The sequence below is a fragment of the Cavia porcellus genome, unplaced genomic scaffold, assembly GCF_034190915.1.
Source record: "Cavia porcellus strain 051 isolate PalLab524CR breed Dunkin Hartley unplaced genomic scaffold, mCavPor4.1 scaffold_5, whole genome shotgun sequence".
NCBI classification, from domain to species: domain Eukaryota; kingdom Metazoa; phylum Chordata; class Mammalia; order Rodentia; family Caviidae; genus Cavia; species Cavia porcellus.
In genome coordinates this window covers 53524036-53545073 of record NW_026947488.1, presented here as the reverse complement: position 1 = coordinate 53545073, position 21038 = coordinate 53524036, and the positions used below count along the sequence as shown (strand labels likewise).

At 53.4% G+C, this 21038-nt stretch overlaps 1 protein-coding gene across 12 annotated transcripts in view; it reads left to right on the top strand.

The window, feature by feature from the left end:
* Cacna2d2 (calcium voltage-gated channel auxiliary subunit alpha2delta 2) overlaps positions 1 to 21038 on the top strand; it is a 128946-nt gene that overhangs the window by 90824 nt on the left and 17084 nt on the right. For all 12 annotated transcript variants that reach the window (XM_063248906.1, XM_063248896.1, XM_063248895.1 and 9 more), the window contains exons 4-8: positions 6989 to 7048; positions 14369 to 14413; positions 17482 to 17623; positions 20475 to 20606; positions 20769 to 20826. In XM_063248906.1, coding sequence (XP_063104976.1) covers positions 6989 to 7048; positions 14369 to 14413; positions 17482 to 17623; positions 20475 to 20606; positions 20769 to 20826 — 437 coding nt within the window. The remainder of the gene's footprint in view (positions 1 to 6988; positions 7049 to 14368; positions 14414 to 17481; positions 17624 to 20474; positions 20607 to 20768; positions 20827 to 21038) is intronic.

Sequence of the window (21038 nt, the reverse complement as noted above, 5' to 3'; positions counted from 1 at the left end):
GTTCCATTGTGAAGCTAAACTATGAAGCAGTGTGACTGATGCTCTGTCCTGTGAGTCCCTTTGCTTCCCTGGAAAGGACTATCTTGAGATCATGGCCTCCTCCTCCTCTCAGTACCCCGCACACAGTGACATCCCAGTATTCAGAAAGCACGGGTTTTTATGTCTTCTTCTTTGGCAAAATACAACCGAGCATGTGTTCTTGGGGACCCAGGTGTTCTTGGAAACCCTTTCTGTCCTGAAATTGGCCTACACTGATTGTCAAGGTCTTGCCCTCCCGCCTCCATCTCTGGCCACCCTTCACTTCTAATATTTTTCTTGGGAAATTAAAACAGGCCATCCCTTCCAGGCAGCTCTGAGGAATGCAGGAATCCATAACAAAGCCCACATAGCCCACAGGGAGCCAATCAGCAGGGGCCCCGGGGTGGAGAGACAGTTGCCCTCCTGCAGAGGGAGATCACAGTTCCAATGAGTTTTTCCTGCTACATGTATTTTGACCTTTTTTTCTTTTCTTTTCTTTTTTTTTTTTTTAAGAAAAGAAACCTATTTTCCTAATTTTTTTTTCAACTCATAGAAGGCATACATGTCTGAGGAGAGAAAAGGTCAGGGGGCTTTTCTCTGCTGACGGTGGCGAGGGACTTACACGAGGCCTTTACCTGTAGCACCCTCCATGCCAGGGCTGTTGAGTGTTTCCCTCACACTCAACAGCCTTGGTTGCTGGAATTTTGGTCTGGGTTTCAGTGTTTGTTTTCCATTGCTCTAGAGGTGGTTTCATCTTTAAACGAGAAGTAAGATTAACACAGAAAGGATGCTGTATTCATCTTAGAATGAGTCACAAGAAGGACATAAGTGTGTACAGTACAGAGGCATCAAGAGCTGAAGGAAGGGATGGATGAACAAGGCTGAGCGCCACCCTGCCCCTCAGAAAGCAGAGCCTCCCTTGTGTCCCTTTACCACGCCATGCCTGAGTCATAGTCCCTGGACAGCCCATGTTGCCCATCTAGGTGCTTCTGCTCAGCCCTGAGACTTCAGTAAACTGAAGGACTGGGATATGATCTCTCATCAGAAGGTCGTGTTAAGTGAAGCTGTGCTCAGAAAGCTCTAAGACACCGTACGCTGCAGACGGTCTCTGTCAGAACCACTGAGGCAGCCGTCACCTGCACACGCACCATTCCCAGACCACCAACTGCAGGCCAAGCTGGGATTCGAGGGCTCCCTAACTGTGGAGCACCTACCCGGCAAGGGATAGACACACTAGTGTCCACCCAAAGCTGAGGTGGCAGGAAGGAGAGACCCACAGGGTGCTGACCCTGCCCATACTTCTGCCCCTATTGTCAGCCTGGAGATCCTGCTCCCTCTCTGCTGAGCTACATCTTGCTTCATTATTATGCAGATATTTTAATTATGCAGATATGTTTTAGGCAGTTTTAAATATGTATATTATTTATTCATTAGACCATAACAGCTTGGGAAATTGGAAATCTGTATTTAGTATCTATCTGTGTGCAATACAGAGCTAACATAGGGCCCACAGGAGGGAGGGAAGGAGGTTGCCACATAAGAATGCTGGGCTGGGCAGGGGCTGCTGGGCACCCTCTCCTGGCATGTGGACCCAGTGATGCTAAGATTGGGGAGTAGGCTCAGGACAGTACCTCGGTTGCCATTTACTAGTTCCCGCTCAAGGGAAAACCATCAGAGCGAGTTGGAAGGCAGCTGAGTCTAATTGACCAGGCCTCACCTGGCAGATTAGCCACTCTCCTAGGATGATCATCAGGCATTGCTGGGCTGCAGCACCAGCGAGACCTTGGGGATGCTTCCTCCACTACTTCCTTGCCAGGGCCTGGGGCAGTGGTACTGATATACTAAGCCTCAGTCATCTCTGAGAATTTGCCTCTTAGGCATTTTCAGTCCTTCATCTGGATCAAGATTACCTGCACCAAGTGGTAAAGTCTCTACTGAGGGTAGGTGCCGGGCCATGTCTGGGGTTACCATCCTTGGAACCTCTGGTGCTTTCAGGGCATTGTGTGTGTGGTACTGGTGTTCTTTCCTGGGCTTGCCACTTGGGCCTCCACCTCAGAGCTCCCTACTCCAAGCTCCCCCTCCCCACCTCCTTCCTCTACCATAGCATCTGACTGACTCAGCCCCCACTACCCCAGTACCCCCAGCACCCAGATCTCCACATCCTTGGTCACAAGTTCAGGACATTTTATTCTAAGCCTCTGGTACCCTCTTGAAAGCAGGAGTAGCAATAGCCAATAAGACCAGAAAACTTACCATCTCTTGCTGTGGGCTGTGCAGCTGAACAAGTCCTGTTTGATTGCTCCCTAGGGCCACATCCACCATTCCTGGGAGAGGGAGTTCCCATAAGGCAGGGAGAGAAGAGGCAAAGAAGAAATAGGAAGCACCCAGATGGGAGCACCTAAGGGACTGGCACACCAAAGGCCTCTGGCCCTGAGACCCAAGCCTCTCCCCACCCAGCATGCAGGTCCCTTTTCTCACATCACTGTCTGCATCAGCTCCCTGAAGTTAAAGTTGTTTAACTTAGATTTAAAGGTACTAGTGGAGGAGCTGCTCCCTAGGAGAGTATTGTCCCAGCCCAGTGCACTGTCGGCCCTCTGCTTTCTCTTCCCTTTCTTTGTAAAAGTGGTTCCCAGAGCTGAGGGAAATTGATTGTGAAGTGCAACTCTCTGATAATTGCCTCTGAAAGGCTCACAGTTATCATGATGGACTTGGCTGTGAGCAGCCCTGCTTAGCAAACTCACCACAATTCCCTCCAGTGCCATGGCCATGATGGGGACATGCAGGCCAGGTGAGACATCATTGGTGACTTCATGGCAGCAGCATCCTCTTAGGCATCCCTCATCCCTTGGATGTGGTGAGGGAAAGAGACTCAAATAGGTTAAGCACATGCCTGGGGTTACATACCTGGCCGGGTAGAGTCAGACTCAAAGCCAGGGCTCTACACAGGTCCAGAGAGGCCCTGACCTTGACAGAGTAAACATCTAGTGAGCACCTGCTGTATAACAGGGGCCAGGTGATTGTAAGCTTGACCACCACCAAACACTACCCCTGCTGAGCTCAAAGTTCAAGGAAAGGCAGACTTGGCAAAAGGTTCCCTGAGTGGGACCCTGGTGGGGTACAGGAGTGAACAGGGAGGGAGTGGCCCAGGATCAGGATGACCAGGGACTGCAGGTGCCTCTGAGAGCAGAGTCTGGGTCCTAAGCAGGTTCCTGTGAGAATGTAAGAGTTCCAGGAGAACTCAGGGTCAGAGTTAGGAACAGCAGGAACCCTAGAGACAGCACCAAGATGGGGCCCCTGCTCAGCCCCTGCCTTGCTGGGCACCCTAGGAGGTTTCCCTCACCTCCAAACCCTCCTTTCTTCCTGCCTTGCCATCAGGAGGACACGGAGAGGTAGGAGCAGACCTGAGCACTGTGGGGCCTATGAGGGCAGGATCCCAAGACTCTGAGTATCGCACTTGTGCTTGGCAGGTGGGACGAAACTTGGAGGAGGTTCCTGGGTGAGGGGAGGGGATGCCCAGGGACTAAACAGGGGCAAAAGAAAGATTCCAGAGAATAGTCCACTAGGGCTCACCAGCAGAAAAAGTGGTTGGGAAAGAAAGGCCCACAGTGCAGTAAGAGCCAACAGAGAAACCCTAGTGGGCAGGACCCTAAGAACAGCTGGAGCTGGCAGAAGGGGCTGCCAAGAACCTGCCTGAGTGGGTGCAGTTGCTATGACCAGTTCACAGTGGGCTTCTGAGAGCCACGGAGGTGAAGCCACTGCTTAAGGGGGAGGCTTTAATTACAGGCCAGGGCCAGGCTGTGACTCCCTCTCTGGATCCTGGGATGCCCCCAGGCTAGTGGGCTAGTGGGACCTCAAGGTCCCGCTGCCTGCCCAGTCCATCCCATGAAGCTGCCTGGCCTTTCCTCATGCAGCACTAGGCCTGCTTGTTAACAGTCTGCACACGTCCAATGCCCAGGGACGGACTGATTGATCTGTAACACCGAAAAAATAATAATGGCTTGATCGTTACTGAGGATTAAAAGTAATCCTTTCACTGTGGCCATTGCAACTCCGTTATTCACGAGTCAGCGGGCTGACCTGGGCCTTCAAGCCTGGGGGACTGAGAGCACAAGGAAGCTGGGGACCAGACTTTCTTCTCTGGGGCTCCTTCACCTTGTCTGCTAAGTCATGGAGCCAAAGGAGCCTGCAGCCCCTTGTTCTTGAGCCTGTGAGCCCTAGGTTCAGAGCTGAACCCTGTGAGGGTAACTAGCTGGCACTCCCTGGCCAGGGGTAGATGGAGAGGTGGAGGAAACATTTCCTCAAGCCCATAACCTAGTTTGGAGACTTCCACTAGCATCAGTTTGACTCTGCAGGCCCATCTACCCTGCGGCTTTTCTATGGTGAGATCCTTGATCTGGTTCTCGTGCTCTGTCCCAGTGTCAGCCTATGAAGAATGGTGACCTTCCAGAGCCATGTCTGGGCCCTAGGCCTACTCTGAGGTACCCTTGGGATCCCTGGGAAGGTAATGAGCCTCTTGGTAAGGAAAGCGGGGATACAGTGATCGCCCAAAGGTCATGCCTCAAGATGCACCCTTGGTGCTGCCTCTCTTTGCTTTCCAGATCTTCCAGGCTAAGTGCTATCTAGGCACCTGGTACATAGTAGCTATTCAGCTGACTCCAGTGACAAGTATTAGTAAATGTCTCACAGGCTGGTCTCCCAGGTCCTGGCTCTCACTTTCCCAAGTGGGGCAGCCATCATGCATTATGACACCCTCCACAGAAGGGCACTGCAGGATTATGACTTGGGGACTTCACCCAACCCTAGAGGTTAGGGCTCAAGGCAAATTTATGGTTTAGGCCAAGAGGAAGCCCCAAGATGTGGAAAAGGAAGATGAGGAGTCAGGCATGGGTGAGCCCTTTAGGGCCTCAAGAAAGTGTTGCCTTTTATGTGCAAAGCAGTAGGGGCTGGGAGCAGAGGTAGGTTCTGAAGAGGTTGGGAGCAGAGGGCAGCTAGATGATCAGATCTCTTTTCTGAGATGAGACTCAAGTGTTGCATGGAAAACAGGTACAGGAGGACATGAGAGGATGTGGGTTCCTGAGGCCAAACAGACCCTGGGTTGAACAGTAAGTGGTTTAGTGATGTTGGGGTTGGGAGGAGAAGCAGAGGTTCTGGGGTGGGTGGGCCTGTTCTAAGAGGGCGTGGATATAATTCAGGTGTGCCAAGACCCATCCCAAGGAACTCGGTGGGGGCCAATACCAGAGATAAGACCTAATAGAGACCTACTGGAGCAGAGTCCCAGTGGTCCCTGAAGTCCCTTGAATGAGAGGCAGTGTGTGTCCCACCCAAGTAAGCCCTGCTATGAAGGTTAGGCAGCAGGCAGAGGCTCCACAGGAAGCGGTGGCAAAAGCTGGGAAAGGCCACATTGAGAGATAAGGAGCTTCAACTCTGAGAGTCACTTTCTCACCCTGTCCACAGGTCCCCACCCACAGCTTTCCCACTATCAGTGCTCTTGGTCTGAGGAGAAAGAACCAGGTCCAGCAGAAGTGGGGTGGCTCTGACAGCTTCTGTGACTCCCAGGGCTGACATCTTACCCAGGAGAGTGATGGCCACAGCTCCACACAGGGTCCCTTCTTGCTCCCACCCTGATCTCCCATTTTCCTCTAAAGGGTAGCTTTCATGCTTTATTACCCTCTCTGCTCAGGCCCATAGGCCACTTCAGGCCTAGGCTGATGGATAGGGACATGGTGGCCTGAATACCAAGAGAACAGTCTTCTGAGTAGGACAGTAGGCCTGGAGGCAGGACTATACTGCATCCATGGAAGGGGTGGGCCAGGCCTGAGGAACCAGAGCTGCCTCCCACACTGGGCATCATGGATCTTGGTCATGACTAATCAAGGCAAAGGCCACAGTGAATCCCAGGCTCAGAGCCCCAGTCTGACCAGACTATGTGACAGAGTCTTGGGCAGGCCATGGCTATTCTGTGCCTGGGTATATTCAAAGGATGGGCTACAAAGACACCACATCGGGCATATATGAATGAGAAGTGATGTCCATGCATCACTGACTGGAGGAGTCCTGGACTGTGGTGGGTGGTCAGCTGTATTATTTTAGGATTAACAAGACACAGATCTGAAGAAGCACAAACTTCTGGTGGCCCAAGAATCCTAAGAGACAGGATCCACAAGAATGCCAGATTCAGGCCCAGAGGGTGGCTGGGCTTGGGCACCTCCTCCACAAGCCTTCCTGATGTGTCATGTTCCCACAGCACAGAGCCTTCCACATGTCAGTCACTGCTACCCCAATTATGTGTCACTTCCCCCTCCTGATCCTATGTGAGAGGCAGGGCTGAGTCAGCCATGTCTTCACATATCAGTATAGTCTAGCATCAAGCATGCCCAATGACAGATATGGCACGGGCAGGCACATAGCTGTGTTCTCAAGGGCATTCTGCTCACAGGCAGAGGCCACTGGAACCAACACCAAAGGACAGGACAGGCTTATGGGGACAGAGCTTGGGATCCCTCTGGGAAGGACTCAGGAAGCCTGGAGAGGAATGTGGTGGGTGGCCAACTGTACTGGCCAGGCAAAGGGGGGCTCTGGCCACCCCCTACAGGACAAGAGCATAAGCAAGGCACTGTGTAACCTGAGGGATCCCACACTGACTGAAGAGGGGATGGACACTGGATTGTAGGGGATCAAGAGTGGCAGTGGGGCTTGCCCAGGCTGGGTGCTGCTGCCATCTACTGAAGCCCATGAGGAAGCCACTAGGGCTGTTCCCTGTAGCCCACCCATCCTGTGGGAAGCCAGCTGTGGTCAGGGGTGCCCTCAGTAAACAGGGCTGAGGAGTTTCTGGGGTCTGGTGGGGCAAGGAGAAGAGAAGCCTTTGGAGCCAGCCTGACCACAGAGGGAACTGGGAATAGGAAAGGCTTTGGGGTGGCCATAGAGCAAACAGCCTGCCTCAACCTTGATCTCTATGTATTCTGTCCCTTAGAGACTGGCTGATGCTGCAGAGACCTTCCAGAAAGCCCACCGCTGGCAGGACAATATCAAGGTAAGGAGCACAGGGCCCTCCCTAGCATCCAGGGCATACCACCCCACCAGGACAGAATGGTGGAATGGGGCACTGTCTAGTCACACTGGAAGGGCAGCAGGGGACCACTGAGTAGAGCCAGAAGCCTTTGTCCTATGCTCGGCACAACTCCCAGTACTAAGGTATTCAGTACATACATGAGCACCAGTGTCACTCCAGAAGAGTTGTGGGGTGACCCATAGACAGCCTGCTCTAAAATGGCCTTCCCAAAGAAGATGTCCAGATTCTTGACAAGCCCCTGGGTCAAAGAAGCCTTTTGACTTCAAGATGACTGATCCAAGACTTTAATGCTGCAGCCTAGAAGAGAGACTGGAGAAAGGCGCTGTTCTCCCCTGCCCTGCCCTGAACAGCAGCCTGGCCTACCAAGGAGCCCTCAGGCTGGCCGAACTAGGCTGCTGCAGTCACAAAAGCTTCTCCTGCAGAGAGGGTCCTAAAGGTGCTGGCTCTTTGGAGCAGGGTGCAAGGTGCTAGAAGTAGAGGGGGAGGCAAGGCTACCTCACCAGCCAATTCCTGGCTGAGGCTGGACACCCCTGACCTTTCCTGCTGGGCTGGCTATCCGTGGACTTAGGGAAGCCCTGATGCCAAGGATAATGGCACCCTCAAGGACCATAGTCCTGACAGGGCTCCTTGTGTCTGGGCCATGTCTCCTGGCTGTCTCCTTGCTAAACACAAGTGGTACCTGGGACCAAAAAGCAGTGTGGGTATGGACAACCTTTGCCCCCAGGCCAGGTACCTCTGCCCTAGAAGGCAGGTAGGAGATGAGTGCTCAGACCTACCTGAGGTTTCTTCTTGGTGGCAGATTCATAGCTGCATGCCTGGTGCCAGGGGTTCCTGCGTATGATCCTCATCTCCCGCCTCTTAGGCTGCCCTGGGGCCCACATGTGGCTTTCTTCCTTTACTACGTGCTGGGGGTGGGGTTCACATGGGGTTGGGGACCACAGATACTTTTTGATGAGAAAATAAATAAGTTAGTGACTCCCTTACCTGACCCTGTTTCCAGGACCCAGAAGACTGACCCTTTTTGGCCTCTCCACTCCAGCACTACCACCCGTCACTGGACCCTGTACCCTCTGGCTCTCGTTCACCATTCAGACCGTGCTGCCACCTCCAGATAACCCCTCCCTGGCAGCTCCACATGCAAGGCCCAGGCCAGGCCAAGTGCCAAGACCCACCTCCCTCTCCAGCCTCACTGCCTGACCTCTTCTCTTGTGCCCCACCACACTGAACACTTCAGCCCAGGCCCCTCCTGCCCCTGGGCCTTTGCTTATGCTAATCTGTCTTTCTCTCTGAAGCACCCACCCTCCATGAGACTCAAATCATCCCTTCCCTGTGAAGCTACTCTGTTTCCCCAGAGACTCAACTTCTCTATCTTCAGGACATCCAGGACCCTCAGCTCCTGCTCAGTCCCCTCATTTCTTCCTGACCCCCACAATCACCATCCCCTTGAGGGGCACATGGAGCACACAGGACTCAGGGAATACAGGGATGAAAAGACCTGCCCTCTACCCGGCTTCTTCTCCCTACCAGCCAAGCCCCACACAGGGAGATGAAGATTCCTCCGTGGCCCAAACCTGTTTTCTCTTCCTGATATTGTAGAAAACCTAGGATTTCCCAGGACTCTCCTGAAGCTCTTGCCCCCTGAATTACAGCCATTTCCTGATGTGAGAACAGCTTGTTCCAGGCAGGGATGGGTAGGAGGAGGCAGAAAGGAGGGCTTGGGGCTCAGGGGCTCCCAGGTGGTGCTGAGAGGTGCTACTCAGAGACCACTCCTGCACACTGGGTCTCAGTTCCTAAGGTTTTATTGTCTTTATGTGGCACAAGATCGGCTGGCGTTTGTTCCTCCTGTTAAATGTTGCATGTAAAGGGTCACATACCAGGCGTACGGTACCTAATTGGCAATGGTCAGGTGCGTCTTCGGCCATGCCTGCCCTTGGGTCCTGATGCTTCTGTCCTGAGATGAGGCAGGAGTGGACTCTAGCTGCCCTGTTGTCTCCCGTTTAAGCAGACATGCTGCAGCTATGGGGTGACCACAGACTGCACTGGCTACAGTGCCAGCTGGGCCCAGCCCAGTTGGCCTGACACTCCCTGCCCTCCCCACTGCAGTCTGTCAGTTTTCCTACCTTTCTATCCATCCTATTGCCTAAGATACTCAGCGGGGAGCTGTAGTCACTGCTCCTGACCAACTGCAGGGTCACTGCTGCTCCCAGAAAGCTCTGCAGTACCCGTGACAGCCAGGCGACAAGGCATTAGTGCTGATGGGGACCCATTAGCTGCCAGCGGCCAGCGCTGCCCTGCTGCCAGGGAGGGAGAGCAAGCCATAGCACTGGCAGCAGGGGCCATCCCTGCCAGGGGGTGCAGGGATGGAGGCTGGAAAGGATGTTGTTTTGTCCTTCGCAGCCACACTACCCACCTCTGAAGCATGTCCTTCCCAATGACCTTGAGATGACAGACAAGGAGCCATGTTTCTCTCACTCCCCACATATGTGACACCTGGCCTATACTGCAGTTCTGGCCTCAAGCACACGCCATTCACCAGCCTGGCCTTCTCCAGACTGGAGCTCTTACCCTTCTGCAAAAAGCAAAGCCTAGGGCCTTGTTTGTAGCCCTAACCCTAGGATCAGCCCCTGCTGCCTGCAGTGTTCCCTTTGGTGCCTCTGTCAGGGATAGTGCCCAGTGCACTGTCTCCTCTGTCACCCCCACTCATACCTCCTCCAGACCAGGAGCAGTCAGGTCTGACCAGTGCTGTCCACTGCCTACCCATGTGCCCAGGCTGGTACTATGTTGACAGAATGAGCAGTAATGGTCTTCTTACCTGGGAGTGGGGGAGGTGGCATCCAGCAGTTCTGGGCACAGAAAGGGCCCTTGGCTCATGGGGCCAGACTAGAATTCATGGTATAGTTAGGGTGTCACCCTTGCCACGTGTACACCTCATGCTAAGTATGCTTTCACACATCTGAAGGACAGACAATGGTATACACACACACACACACACACACACACACACACACACACACACACACACTAACACCAGCCAGGACTCGGGAGATCCTGGAGTCTGTGAGTCAGAGTTGGAATGAGACAGGAGGGTAATATCCAGGGATATAGCTCAGCGGCATGAGTGCCTACCTGGCAAAGGCAAGGTCCTGAGTTCAATTCCCAGTACCAAAAAAAAAAAAAAGGAAGAAGGAGAAAAAGGAAAAGGAGGAGGGGGAAAAGAAGAAGGAGGAGAAGGAGAACAAGAAGAAAAGTGGGTGACATCTGAATGTAAAAACCCCTACCCTAGCCCTATCCCAATCTCAGGCCATATTCTCACACCCTTGGACCTGATAAGGACACATCATTTATAGCCACAGCCACAGCCACAGCCACCTAGACTGCTACACTCCAGGGAAACCATGGCCCTGATTAGCAGGCAGCACCTTCATAGTCTTGCAGGCAGGCAGCAGGCACTTTGGCGCCTGTAACACATCAAGGCAGATGAAGATGGGCCACCTGTGACAGTGCCCAGTGCCAACACTACACTATACCAGCACTGTGTGCCACCTCAGCCTCCCCCAGGAAGGAGCTGGGCCAGGTATGGGTGGGGGAGAGAGGAGAAACTATTGGCATCAGGGCCTCAGTGCCAAGACCAGGAACTACAGAAGAAGACAAAACCATTCACTGGGAGTCTAATAAAGGAGGCAGTTATGCCCTGGGGAGTTTGATGGAGGAATCTGAAGCTTTGCCTAGAGGACCTAACGGGAAGGCCGTGAAGGCAGGGCCAGGCGGAAGAGCTGGCTGGCTAGGGCAGGTGGCCTTCCAGCCTGAGGATTTGACCCAGCCATAGGGCCCACTGTCTGCCTCCCTGCCAAGCCGGGGACAGACAGCTCTTGCAGAAAACAGTCCTCTTGGCTGAGCTGAGCTGGCAGTGGGCCAGGCCAGGCAGGCCAGGTATCCTCACTCGTGCAGCCAAGTGGCTGGCCTGGACCCTACACGGAAGCTGGTGCAGAATGGCTGTTGTGTCTGGTCAGTCCTGACAGCCACTGTGCATGCACCAGATCAGGATGACAATTGTTATTCCTCCGCTTACCCTAACCTGCCTCCCTCACCCTTTCCCCTGTGCCTCTTGGGCTTGGCTCCTGCTAAGGAGTAGCTGTGTTGTACACCCAGGTGCACACCCAGCCATGTGCACAGGTCCATGTTGTGGGTATGAGCTGGGTGTGCAGTGAATCGCCACTCCTGTCTAATTTGAGAAAAATAGTCCCTAAATATCAAAGCAAGGGTCAGTGTGGAGACCTCAGGCATTAAGGACACCCATTTAATCCTATCCAGGGCCTTTTCCACATTCAGTCCCTCCTATAGACTGTGGAGTTGCAGGAGGGTCCACTGAGGATGGGCCAGGCCCCTGCCCGCTGCTGACACCAGCTCTGCAGTGCCCTGTCTTCTTCACATCCACGCAAGAGGCATCCTCATCTTGGACTTTTTTTTTATACTGGGATTTGAACTCACAACCTCTCGTTTACCGAGCAGGCACTTACGCCACTGAGCTATTGATTTGTAACTGAGAAACTAGGGTAGGGCTACTGAGGCTGCACAATTAAGCAGGTAGCCTGGCCTCATTGGGGCGGTTTCCAAGAGTCCTCATTTTAGGTGGGGGCCTTTGAGGCACAGCCTCAATTTTCACTCCCTGCTCAGAGCTCACAGGTGTCTGAGTGAGACTTTGAACTCAGAACCCCTTGCCAAGGCCTCTGCACTTATGTGTTGCATGGTACTGCCTCCTTGGTGTAGAACCAGGAAGCAAGACATTGATGTGGGCTTTAGGGTACTGTGCAGGACAAAAGCAGGCCTCCCTAGAGACCTTCCACCCCAGCCTGCTGCCCTGTACACCACATCCCCAGTTCATATCATATCACACACAGCATCACAGCTGTGTTTACAGAGGTTTTTTTTTTTTTTTTTTTTTTTTTTTTTTTTTTTTTGGTGATCTTGGCCACCACTTCTCCTGCCAAGGAAAAGGTATGGCCTGACCCTCCTCAAAGTAATATGGGTGAAATAAACCTGCCTACATGCACCAAGCCCAGTGCAGGAGGAGTGGGTGGATACAGATCCCTGAGCCTTGCTTCTGGTCTGCAGAAAGCTGAGAATCCTGTGTAACATTTCCCCTTTGTCCCCAATGCCCCCAACCCTGATATTCTGCTGAAAGGAACACAGTAAGACAGAGAAATGAAGCCACTGGAGTAGCTGGCAAGGGCACCCAAGTGAGTTCCAGACCATCCTAGGGATGACCCAGGCACAGGCAGGTGATAGCCAAGCCCAGGAGAGAAAGCTAGGAAACTTAGGGGCCTGGGAGTGGTCACTCATGCCCTTTCCCGTCCTTGCAAAAGCTTTGCCTAAAAAGTCAGTTTGTAAAGCGCCAGGCTGCAATCTGCAATCCTCCCACCGTGCCCGTCTGTTTTCATTACGAAGGGAAAGAGCATCAGAGCCGTGTTTATAACCCCCTTTTAGATAACAAATCACATTTTCTTTTTGCCTGTGAGTGTGTTGAATTGATATTTTTTTCCCCTCGGTTTAATGGGTTTGTGTGTTCAGGAATGATCTCCATCAACTGAAACTCCTTATTGTGTTTGATGTAATGTCAGCTTTCATTATGTGCTTCAGTCGGAGCCGGCACAAGGAAAGCACCCCAGAGCCCAGGCCCCTACCCCACTCCCCACCAGGCCCACCTGGTCCCAGTCTCCCTGGGAAGGTGGCTGGGTGGCAGGGGGTGGGTGAGGTTGGAAAGGAGTTAGGAGAACAGGTCAGACAGAGCCAGGAAACAAAACTCCCTGCCCTGGCCTGATGTCTTCTGTATGTTGATGTCACAGGGCTGTTATGAGGAAGTGGCAGACAGAGTGTGAGCTGCAGACTCTGGAAGGTCTTCTTTGAGAGGCTGTGGTTGTGCCCACATATGGTACCAAGCATGTAGCCACTGTTCCAGAATGCTTGGACCAGCTGTACATGACCAGTGGCCCGCGCACCCCAAGACTGGTACAACACAGACCAGACTGTTCACTGGAACATTCCCCAGTACAGGATCCTACTACCTTATGACATAGAGCTAACTTGGTTACCACTCCCATTTATAGGCCACAAAGAAACAGGTGTGGTAGCATGTACCTGTAATTCACTCTGGGAGGCTGAAAGCAAGAGGATCTAAATTTTGACCCCAACTTGGGCAGCTTAACCGCTTAGCAAGACCTTGTCTCAAAATTACAAAAAAAAAAAAAAGGACTAAGTGAAATTCCGGGGGTCAGATTTAAGTGCAGCCAGGCATAGTAGCACAACCCTGTAATCCCAGCACTTGAGAGGCTGAGGCAGGAGGATCACAGCAAGTTTGAGGCCAGCCTGGGCTACTGAAGTATGTAAGAAGTCTAAGACCACCCTGAGCTACATGGCAAGTCCCTGTCTTTAAAACAAAAAAAAAAAAAGGGGAGGTGGGGGAAGGAAGGGTGGGGCAAGAAACCTGCCAAGCGGGGGCCCGTGCTGCAGGATTTCACTGTATGAAACAGGGCTGGAGTGCTTCTAGGAAGGGTGACTTGGATAGTGGCCCTGGCCCTCAAACCCACCAGGGCAGGGTGGGGTGGCCACTCCTAAGCAGGTGGCACTTGCTGACACCAGGTTCACCTTCTGGAGGCCTCTGTCAGCCACACTCAGTTCTGATTAAAGATCATTAAACATGAAATTAGCCCGTTTGTGTTATGGGTCTCCAGGGCAGCCAGTGATTATGACGCGCAGATGGCCAGGAACCCAGGCAGCAGGCACAGGCCACGAGGACTGGCGGCACAGGCAGGCAGGACCAGGAGGCAGGCATGCGGGCCGGGCTTTGTTTTCTCCTGCTCCTGTTGTGTAAACCCTTTGCATTTCACAACAAATCACAGATAATTAATAAGTACATGCCCGTAATGAGCAGGCTTTTTAATAGAAGAAATTGGAAGATGCGGCGTCAAGTCATTATTTCAGTGTTGCCCAAGCTCGGCTCTGTTTCTCCATCTCCCTCACTCCCCTCCTGCCTCAGCAGCATCTCTGCAACCAGGCTGGGCTCTGACTCTGCCTCCCAGCAGGGCTGCCACATAGCACCACCTCATCCAGGACTGGCCTGGCCAGAATTGGGGTGGGGAGCCACCAGTACTGACCCATGCAGCACTTCCAGGAGAGCAGCTCTGGATGGGGAAAAGGGGCAGTCCCTGTCTCAGAGGACTTTTTCCTGGCTGTGTCTCAGGAGCCCCAGAGCTGTGGGTGCTAAGGTCTCTTTCCCTTCACCAGGAAGAAGACATCATGTACTATGATGCCAAGGCTGATGCTGAGCTGGTAAGTGCCTCCCTGCCTAAGCTGCCAGAGCCACACCCCCGCTTCTGGTCCTCAGTAGTCTCAGGTGTAAAACGGATGTCAAGACTCAGCACTCAGCATTCTGAGATCAACACCTCCAGGGCTGTGTCTCTGTGGCCTCGAGTGGACTGGGCTTCCCAGCATTGTGTGGCAGGCAAGATCCCCTCCTGGGCTGGGTGGCAGGGCCTCCAGCCTCCCCCCACAGGGCACTTCAGGCCTCCCTGTGGAGAGAGGCTAAATGCCATGAGAGTAGGGAGAGTAGGGCAATGCAGAGAGCATGGGTGGAGATGGCTAGCACACACCCAGGTGCCTCTCCAAGCCAGAGAAGTCTCCCTTCCTTGCCATGAGGCGAGCTAAGTGCCCACAGCCTGGCCCTGAGCTCAGTCGTACCACCCCAGCTAAAGAGGCAGTGCAGGCACCCATTCTCCAGATGAGCTCAGCTCAGTGGGGCTATCTCCCGCAGCAGAGGTGGCACTGGGACTGAGCCACACTGCTTTTCTGCTTCTATGTAACTCATTCCATATCTTCGTGGCTCAAGTGGCTACTTGGGCTGCCCATCACCAAAGGACTCAGTAAAACATACAACCACAGCGAGGAGGTGGCTACAGAGAAGACAAGAGGGTCCAAGGGCGCTGGTGCTTCTAATAGACAAGGTGTACAAACTTGTCAAGGCCCAAGTCCCTCTGCCTGAATTCAAAACAAAGTAGGCAGACCCAGCTGCCCCATGTTAACAAAGGGGTCACACTGGTACAGTCTCTGGGACCCACCTGTACTTGTTTTTGCAGAAGACCTGAAATCCAGTCCTCCCCTTCCAGACCCTAGGCTTGGGGGCTTTCCTATGGTGAGCTGAAGTATCTCAAGACACGACAAGGGGAAGGCCAAAAAGGATCCCTAAGCAGGGTCAGAGAAGCCAAGTCACCAGGAGAGCTTTAGGAAGGACAGGGGCTGAGAAGGAGAGTGGGCTCAAGCAGGTGTGCTTCCCCTTGGCTGAGCTCTGTGGCTCCCGGAGAAGTTGCTAAAATTAAAGCTGGAATCTGAAATTCAAATGAAGAGCAAACCTTTAATTAGACCCTGAATCTAATTCCTTACCCCCCTCGGCAGCGGGCTGTAATTTTAGCAATCAGTGCATTAAATATAAACCGGGAGACTACAGTGGCCCACTGCACAAACCCCCAGCCTCAGGGGGTGGCCCCCTGACAGGCTCAATGGCCAGCCTGGTAGCCCACCCCCTCCCAGGACACTCTTTACTCCCCTCTCCCAGCAGCCTCCAGCTCCCCTCAGGACCCCAACCCATGCCTCAAAAATGCTGACTCTGCCCCTGCCCCTTGGCCATCTGCTGGCTGCTATGTCCTGCCCAATCCAGGAGATTCATGCTGGGGCAGGGCTGGGGGTGTGACAGCCAGAGCCTAGCATAAATAACAACATGCACAGGTTTGCTGACTCCCCTGCTTGTTATGTTGTTTTGTTTTTTTAATTTTCGCCAGAGGTACAGTTAGAGATCTTTCTAGACCATTTACTTTTAAATTACCAGCCAGAAGGTGGGGGTGGGGTAAAGAGAAAGAAAGAAAAAGTTCACCAGCTGATAGCTTATCAGAACAGAATCCAAATGTCACATTAGTTGGGAAAGTTGGGAGATTAAATTTTCCAGCACCCTTCATCTGCCACTGACATTTCGGGGCTTTTTTCTCTGGCGCCTCCCCTGCCCCTGAGTGGAACATGAGTGCCTCACAGACCCCTGGCACCTGCTCTGGTCTGAGTGCTCAGCAGGGCCTGCCTTGCTGTACCCCACTCCAGGGGCTCTGGGTAGGCAAAGGGTGGCAGAGGGCAGGCGGGAAACAGAAGCACTGTAGAACAGCCAGAATTTGCTGGTGAGAGTATTTATCTACAAGGAGAGCCTGAGTTCAATCCCTATCCCCATAAAAATAAAATAAAACCCACCCTGAAGAGATGAAAAGGGTGCTTCAGCATAGTCTCCACATCTGGCTGGGTAGAGAGGCACAGTCACCCTCTCCCTAAATGAGACCCCAGCTGGGCAGACACAGAGGGAGAGCTCAGGAAATCAGGCCTGCCCGGATACTGTGAGCAGCGGTGAAGACATGCGCTGACCTGAGCAGAGGATGGGGGTGAAATTTGACTGCTTTGGCTTCTTCCTCCCAGGGCACAAAGTCCTCAGCTCTGCTTCCTTGCCAGCCTGTCTCCATCTGTCCCTTGCCTCCCTGTTTGGCTTCTCCCTCTTTCCACTTTCACTGTCTACCTCCACCCTCCTTTTTACACACCTGCAGCCAAGCCTCAGCGTCGCCATCGGCACTAGTCACAGTCCCCCTCCTGCCAGCCTGTGTTGGTGGGCGGCAGCACATGGCGCATGCCTATTCTGCCTGGCCACAAGATGCTGTAATTGGCACCTGTCAGGCAACTGTGGCTCATTAAATTTTAGAAAATCAACAGGGGCCTTTACAGTCCTGCTGGTAGCAGGCATGGCAGACTTTCCTTCTAGAGTCCTGGCTCAGCCCTCCAGAAGGTCAGCCTCCCCAGTTAAGCTCTTAGAGCTCCTCTGCCGAAGTAGGTGTTGTCCCTGCCCCAGCTGGGGCTAGGGTTCTCTCGTTAGTGCCAAAGGAACTCCATGCAGGAGATAGTAGGCAGTGTGGGAGTGCAGAGCTCCTAGGAGGGGCTGCAGAGGCCTCCCTGTGATTGCACAAGGCACATCTTTGTAAGCAGAAGTCTACAGCTTCTTTCTCTAACTTGCTCCACTATTTGCCTGCTTCACTGATAACTGGTTTTCAAGGATGTGGGGAAGGAGCCAGTTTGGTTTTGGTTTTAGAATCTGGGTTTGACCAATGGATGGAAGGTGGGGTGAGGAGTCCACCCCATATGTCCATCTGCCCCTGTATCTCATCATCTATCTCTTCTCGTCTTTGCAATACCCTCTGTTCTTGAGATGCCCCTGTTTCCTAGACTCTGGCCCTCCCTGCCTCTGCCTGCAGGCTTGTCCAACCCACCTATGATTTCCCAGCCCTGACACTGCTGGGATGGGGCGGGGGCTTCTTCTGCAGGATGACCCTGAAAGTGAGGATGTGGAGAGAGGGTCCAAGAGCAGCGCGCTAAGGTTGGATTTCGTCGAGGACCCAAACTTCAAGAACAAGGTCAACTATTCATACACAGCCGTGCAGATCCCCACAGACATCTACAAAGGCTGTGAGTGTGTCACATAACGGAATCCATCCTTCTCACCTCCCTTGGGGACAAGGCCCTCTGTCCGGACAACTTCAATGCCATTACCTGCAGCTGCCACCACCGAGGTCATACATGCTCACCTCTCAGACTTACCCACATGCAGCCATCCAGCCATTCACAGACAGAGCCTCCTGCAGACCCTCTGCAGGCTGCAAACCACTGAGCCTCTTTCCTGTACGTATAGTCTCCAGCCAACAGGCACAAAGGCCCACATGAGTACATGTATGCACAGGCACACACAGACATGCATGCATGCACACATACCCCTGAATGCAGGACTGAGTCTCCCAAAGAAGCTTCTCACCTCCTCACTCATTCCCTGGCCCCATTAGGAGTAACCAAGGAGCTACCTGAGGTGGATACAGGAGTTAGAGGAAAGGAAGCCACTCTTCACTCACAAAGATATGCATAATGGTTTCTAGCTCCAAGCAACCAGGAGGAAGGGGTACAGGGAAACGGATTAACAGGGTGGTTGAAATTCCCAGCCCCATCACAGGCAGCTTTGCACAGTGCAGAAACCAGGTTGCTACAGCTGGAAGGATTCGAGTCAGACATAAGGAGGAACTTCCTGTCTTGAGAGGTATAGTGAGAAGAGGCCAAGAGTCAAACATGATTAGCTTGAACAGCAAGATTTAAGGCACTGGGGCCTGCTGGTTCTGCACAGTCCTCTTGGCACCCACAGTATAGCTTCAGAATTCCAAGGGCCGACTGTCTGAAGATCTGAGGACAGAGGTCCCAAAGGTATTGCCTAGGCTTGAGAGAATGGGAAACCCCCAGGGTCCCCTTCTACTCCCAGGTCAGATAGGCCTTCTGAGTACCACCATGGGGCATAAGGAAGGACGCTCCTCCTTGCCCCCCACAGGCTGCCCTCAGCCCACCTGCCCGAGCCAGTCAAGGGGCACTATCACAGACAGGCACACTAATTAAAACAGGAGCCACACCACTCTCCCCAGTCACCCCTCACTACCCACACAAATTACATTTTATATGTTTTTTATTTACTGTGTCACTTTTAATTAAATCTGTAATCGCCTGCCTGAGGGGGCATGGTCCCCGCTTCCCAAATCTTTGTGATCGGAGGTTGTGTGCGCCAGTGTGGGTGTGTGCCTGGTGAAAGGGCATTTACACGTGTGTACATGTGGTAACAGACACCCACAAAGATACCCAAGCCAGAGCAAGGGTCTTGGGTGGCTTCTGAGCTGAGCCAAGGACACATAGCCATAGCCACCCCGGGAAAGACCGAGGCCAGGGATGGGTGGGCATGGCCACAGGCTCACAGGGCAGATGACAGCGGGGAAACATTGGAGGCCTGGCTTTATTTTTTCTTAAAGAGAAAAATAGATATTGTTCAGCTCACTAAGTTTCTAAATCAGGAACAGGACCATAACATAGTCTTCAATAGGCAGAGCCAATGCAAGAAATGTGTTCTGTTTTCACATTATAGCCAGTCACAGGGAGCCACAGGGACAGAGTAGGGGACCAGGGCAGAGGGAGAGAAGTTAGGACACAGGACACAGTGGGTCCCTCACTTCAGAAGAGGCGGCAGAGGGGGCAGCATTCAGGCCCCCTGGGCCTCAGCAGAGCCCTGAGCAGTTGTAAATCACAACTGTCTGCTCTGAAAAGAGCAAAGTCTTTGCAAGGCCCCCTCTGGTTCTCACGTATTGGGCAGGATTACAGTGTGGGTAATCAATCTTGGCAGCCCCACCTGGACGAAACTGGAGGAAACAGGGGCCTCTACGGAGGGGTGAGCCTGACAGGAGCAGGTGCCCCACTCTATTTATTCTGAGTGTCAAGGGCTGGGACACTGCACATATGTAACATGTGCCCCATACACACAGGGCACACTCAGGTCTGCCCATTTGAAGGGCCAGCAAAGGAGGCCAGTTGTCTGAATGGAACCTTGTCCTGAGAGGGGAGGAGTGGGCCTGTCCAGGAAATCACATATTTGTCACCACAGATAGGGTGGCAAAAGATGGGGTAACAGATGGTGAGGTTTATGAGAGCAAGCCCCACTGGTGACTTCTGTAGGTGCAGAGGGGCATGTAGGTGTGAGCCCCTGTGCCCACACAGCAGTCAGGTTGTTGCCAGGAGGTAGTTTGCGAGTGAGGGGGTCACACATCTGACTGAAAACACAGAGGTCAGGTGCAAGTATCCTCTTGGGGGGCGGGCCCCTCATGTGCATGTGTGTGTGTGCATGTGTGTGTGTGTGTGTGTGCATGTGTGAGTGCATATGCACACGCAAGGGCACATGCCTATTTGGAGCAGCAGCCCAGCTCCGCCTCTGCCCCTCCAGCAGCCCCCACCTCTGCCCCTGCCTGCTCCTGGCCCCAGTTGATTAATCATGGAGCTGAGTGGCTTCCAGCTTATCAAGTACCTTAATAGCTGAATAATTCCAGCCCCATCAGTGGGCCCTTAATTGCTTTCTTGTGGCTGCCACCTGGAGTGCATGCTGAGTGGGTGAGTTCCCCCGGGATCAGCCGCAAGCTCCAGTAGTGTGTTGGATGTGGGGCCCAGCTCACACTTCCTGCCACCTGGGCAGCCCCTCTCCAGGGGGCACTGGCCATAGCTGCCCGTGCTTGCCCATGTGGGGCCCAGCCAAGGGGTAGGCTGAGCTGTTCTTCAACAGCTTGGGAAGGTGAGGACCAGGAATCTTCTTGGGGAAGGTGGTGCAAACCTAGCTAGGAAAGGAGGGAAACTCCAGACAGAGAGCAGGCAGGCCTTCTGAACAGGGGCTAGGGCATGAATATCATGGTGGTAAGGCAGGGGACAGCTCAGGCCACCCCAGGCTAACTCCCTTCTCCCCCCAACCCAGCCACCGTCATCCTCAATGAGCTCAACTGGACAGAAGCCCTGGAGAATGTGTTCATCGAGAACCGCAGGCAGGACCCCACGCTGCTGTGGCAAGTCTTCGGCAGTGCCACGGGAGTCACCCGCTACTACCCAGGCAGGTGCCAGCCCATGTTCCTTGTCCATCTAGCATCCCACCTTGCTTCATCCGCCAGCCACACATCACAGGGGGCACCAGTGGGGTGGCCGTTCCTGAAAGGCCTGTCTGCCTGGGTCAGACCCTTCTCTGCCAGTACCATCACCGTGTCTCTTCCCACAGCCACCCCCTGGCGAGCCCCCAAGAAGATTGACCTGTATGATGTCCGAAGGAGACCTTGGTGAGCGAACAGAGAGCGGCTAGGCAGGGACACCTCCTCAGCTCCTCACTTGTGCCTCTCCCCTCCCTCCCTGTATCCAGGCCTCCGAGCAGGGTGCAGCCAGCTCTATCCAATTTTCATTTCACACATCGTTGCCACTGGAAAATGGATCCCATCACCCAGGCAGCCCTCCCAGCTGCTGCTGCCCCTTTCCATCACCCAGTACCACCACC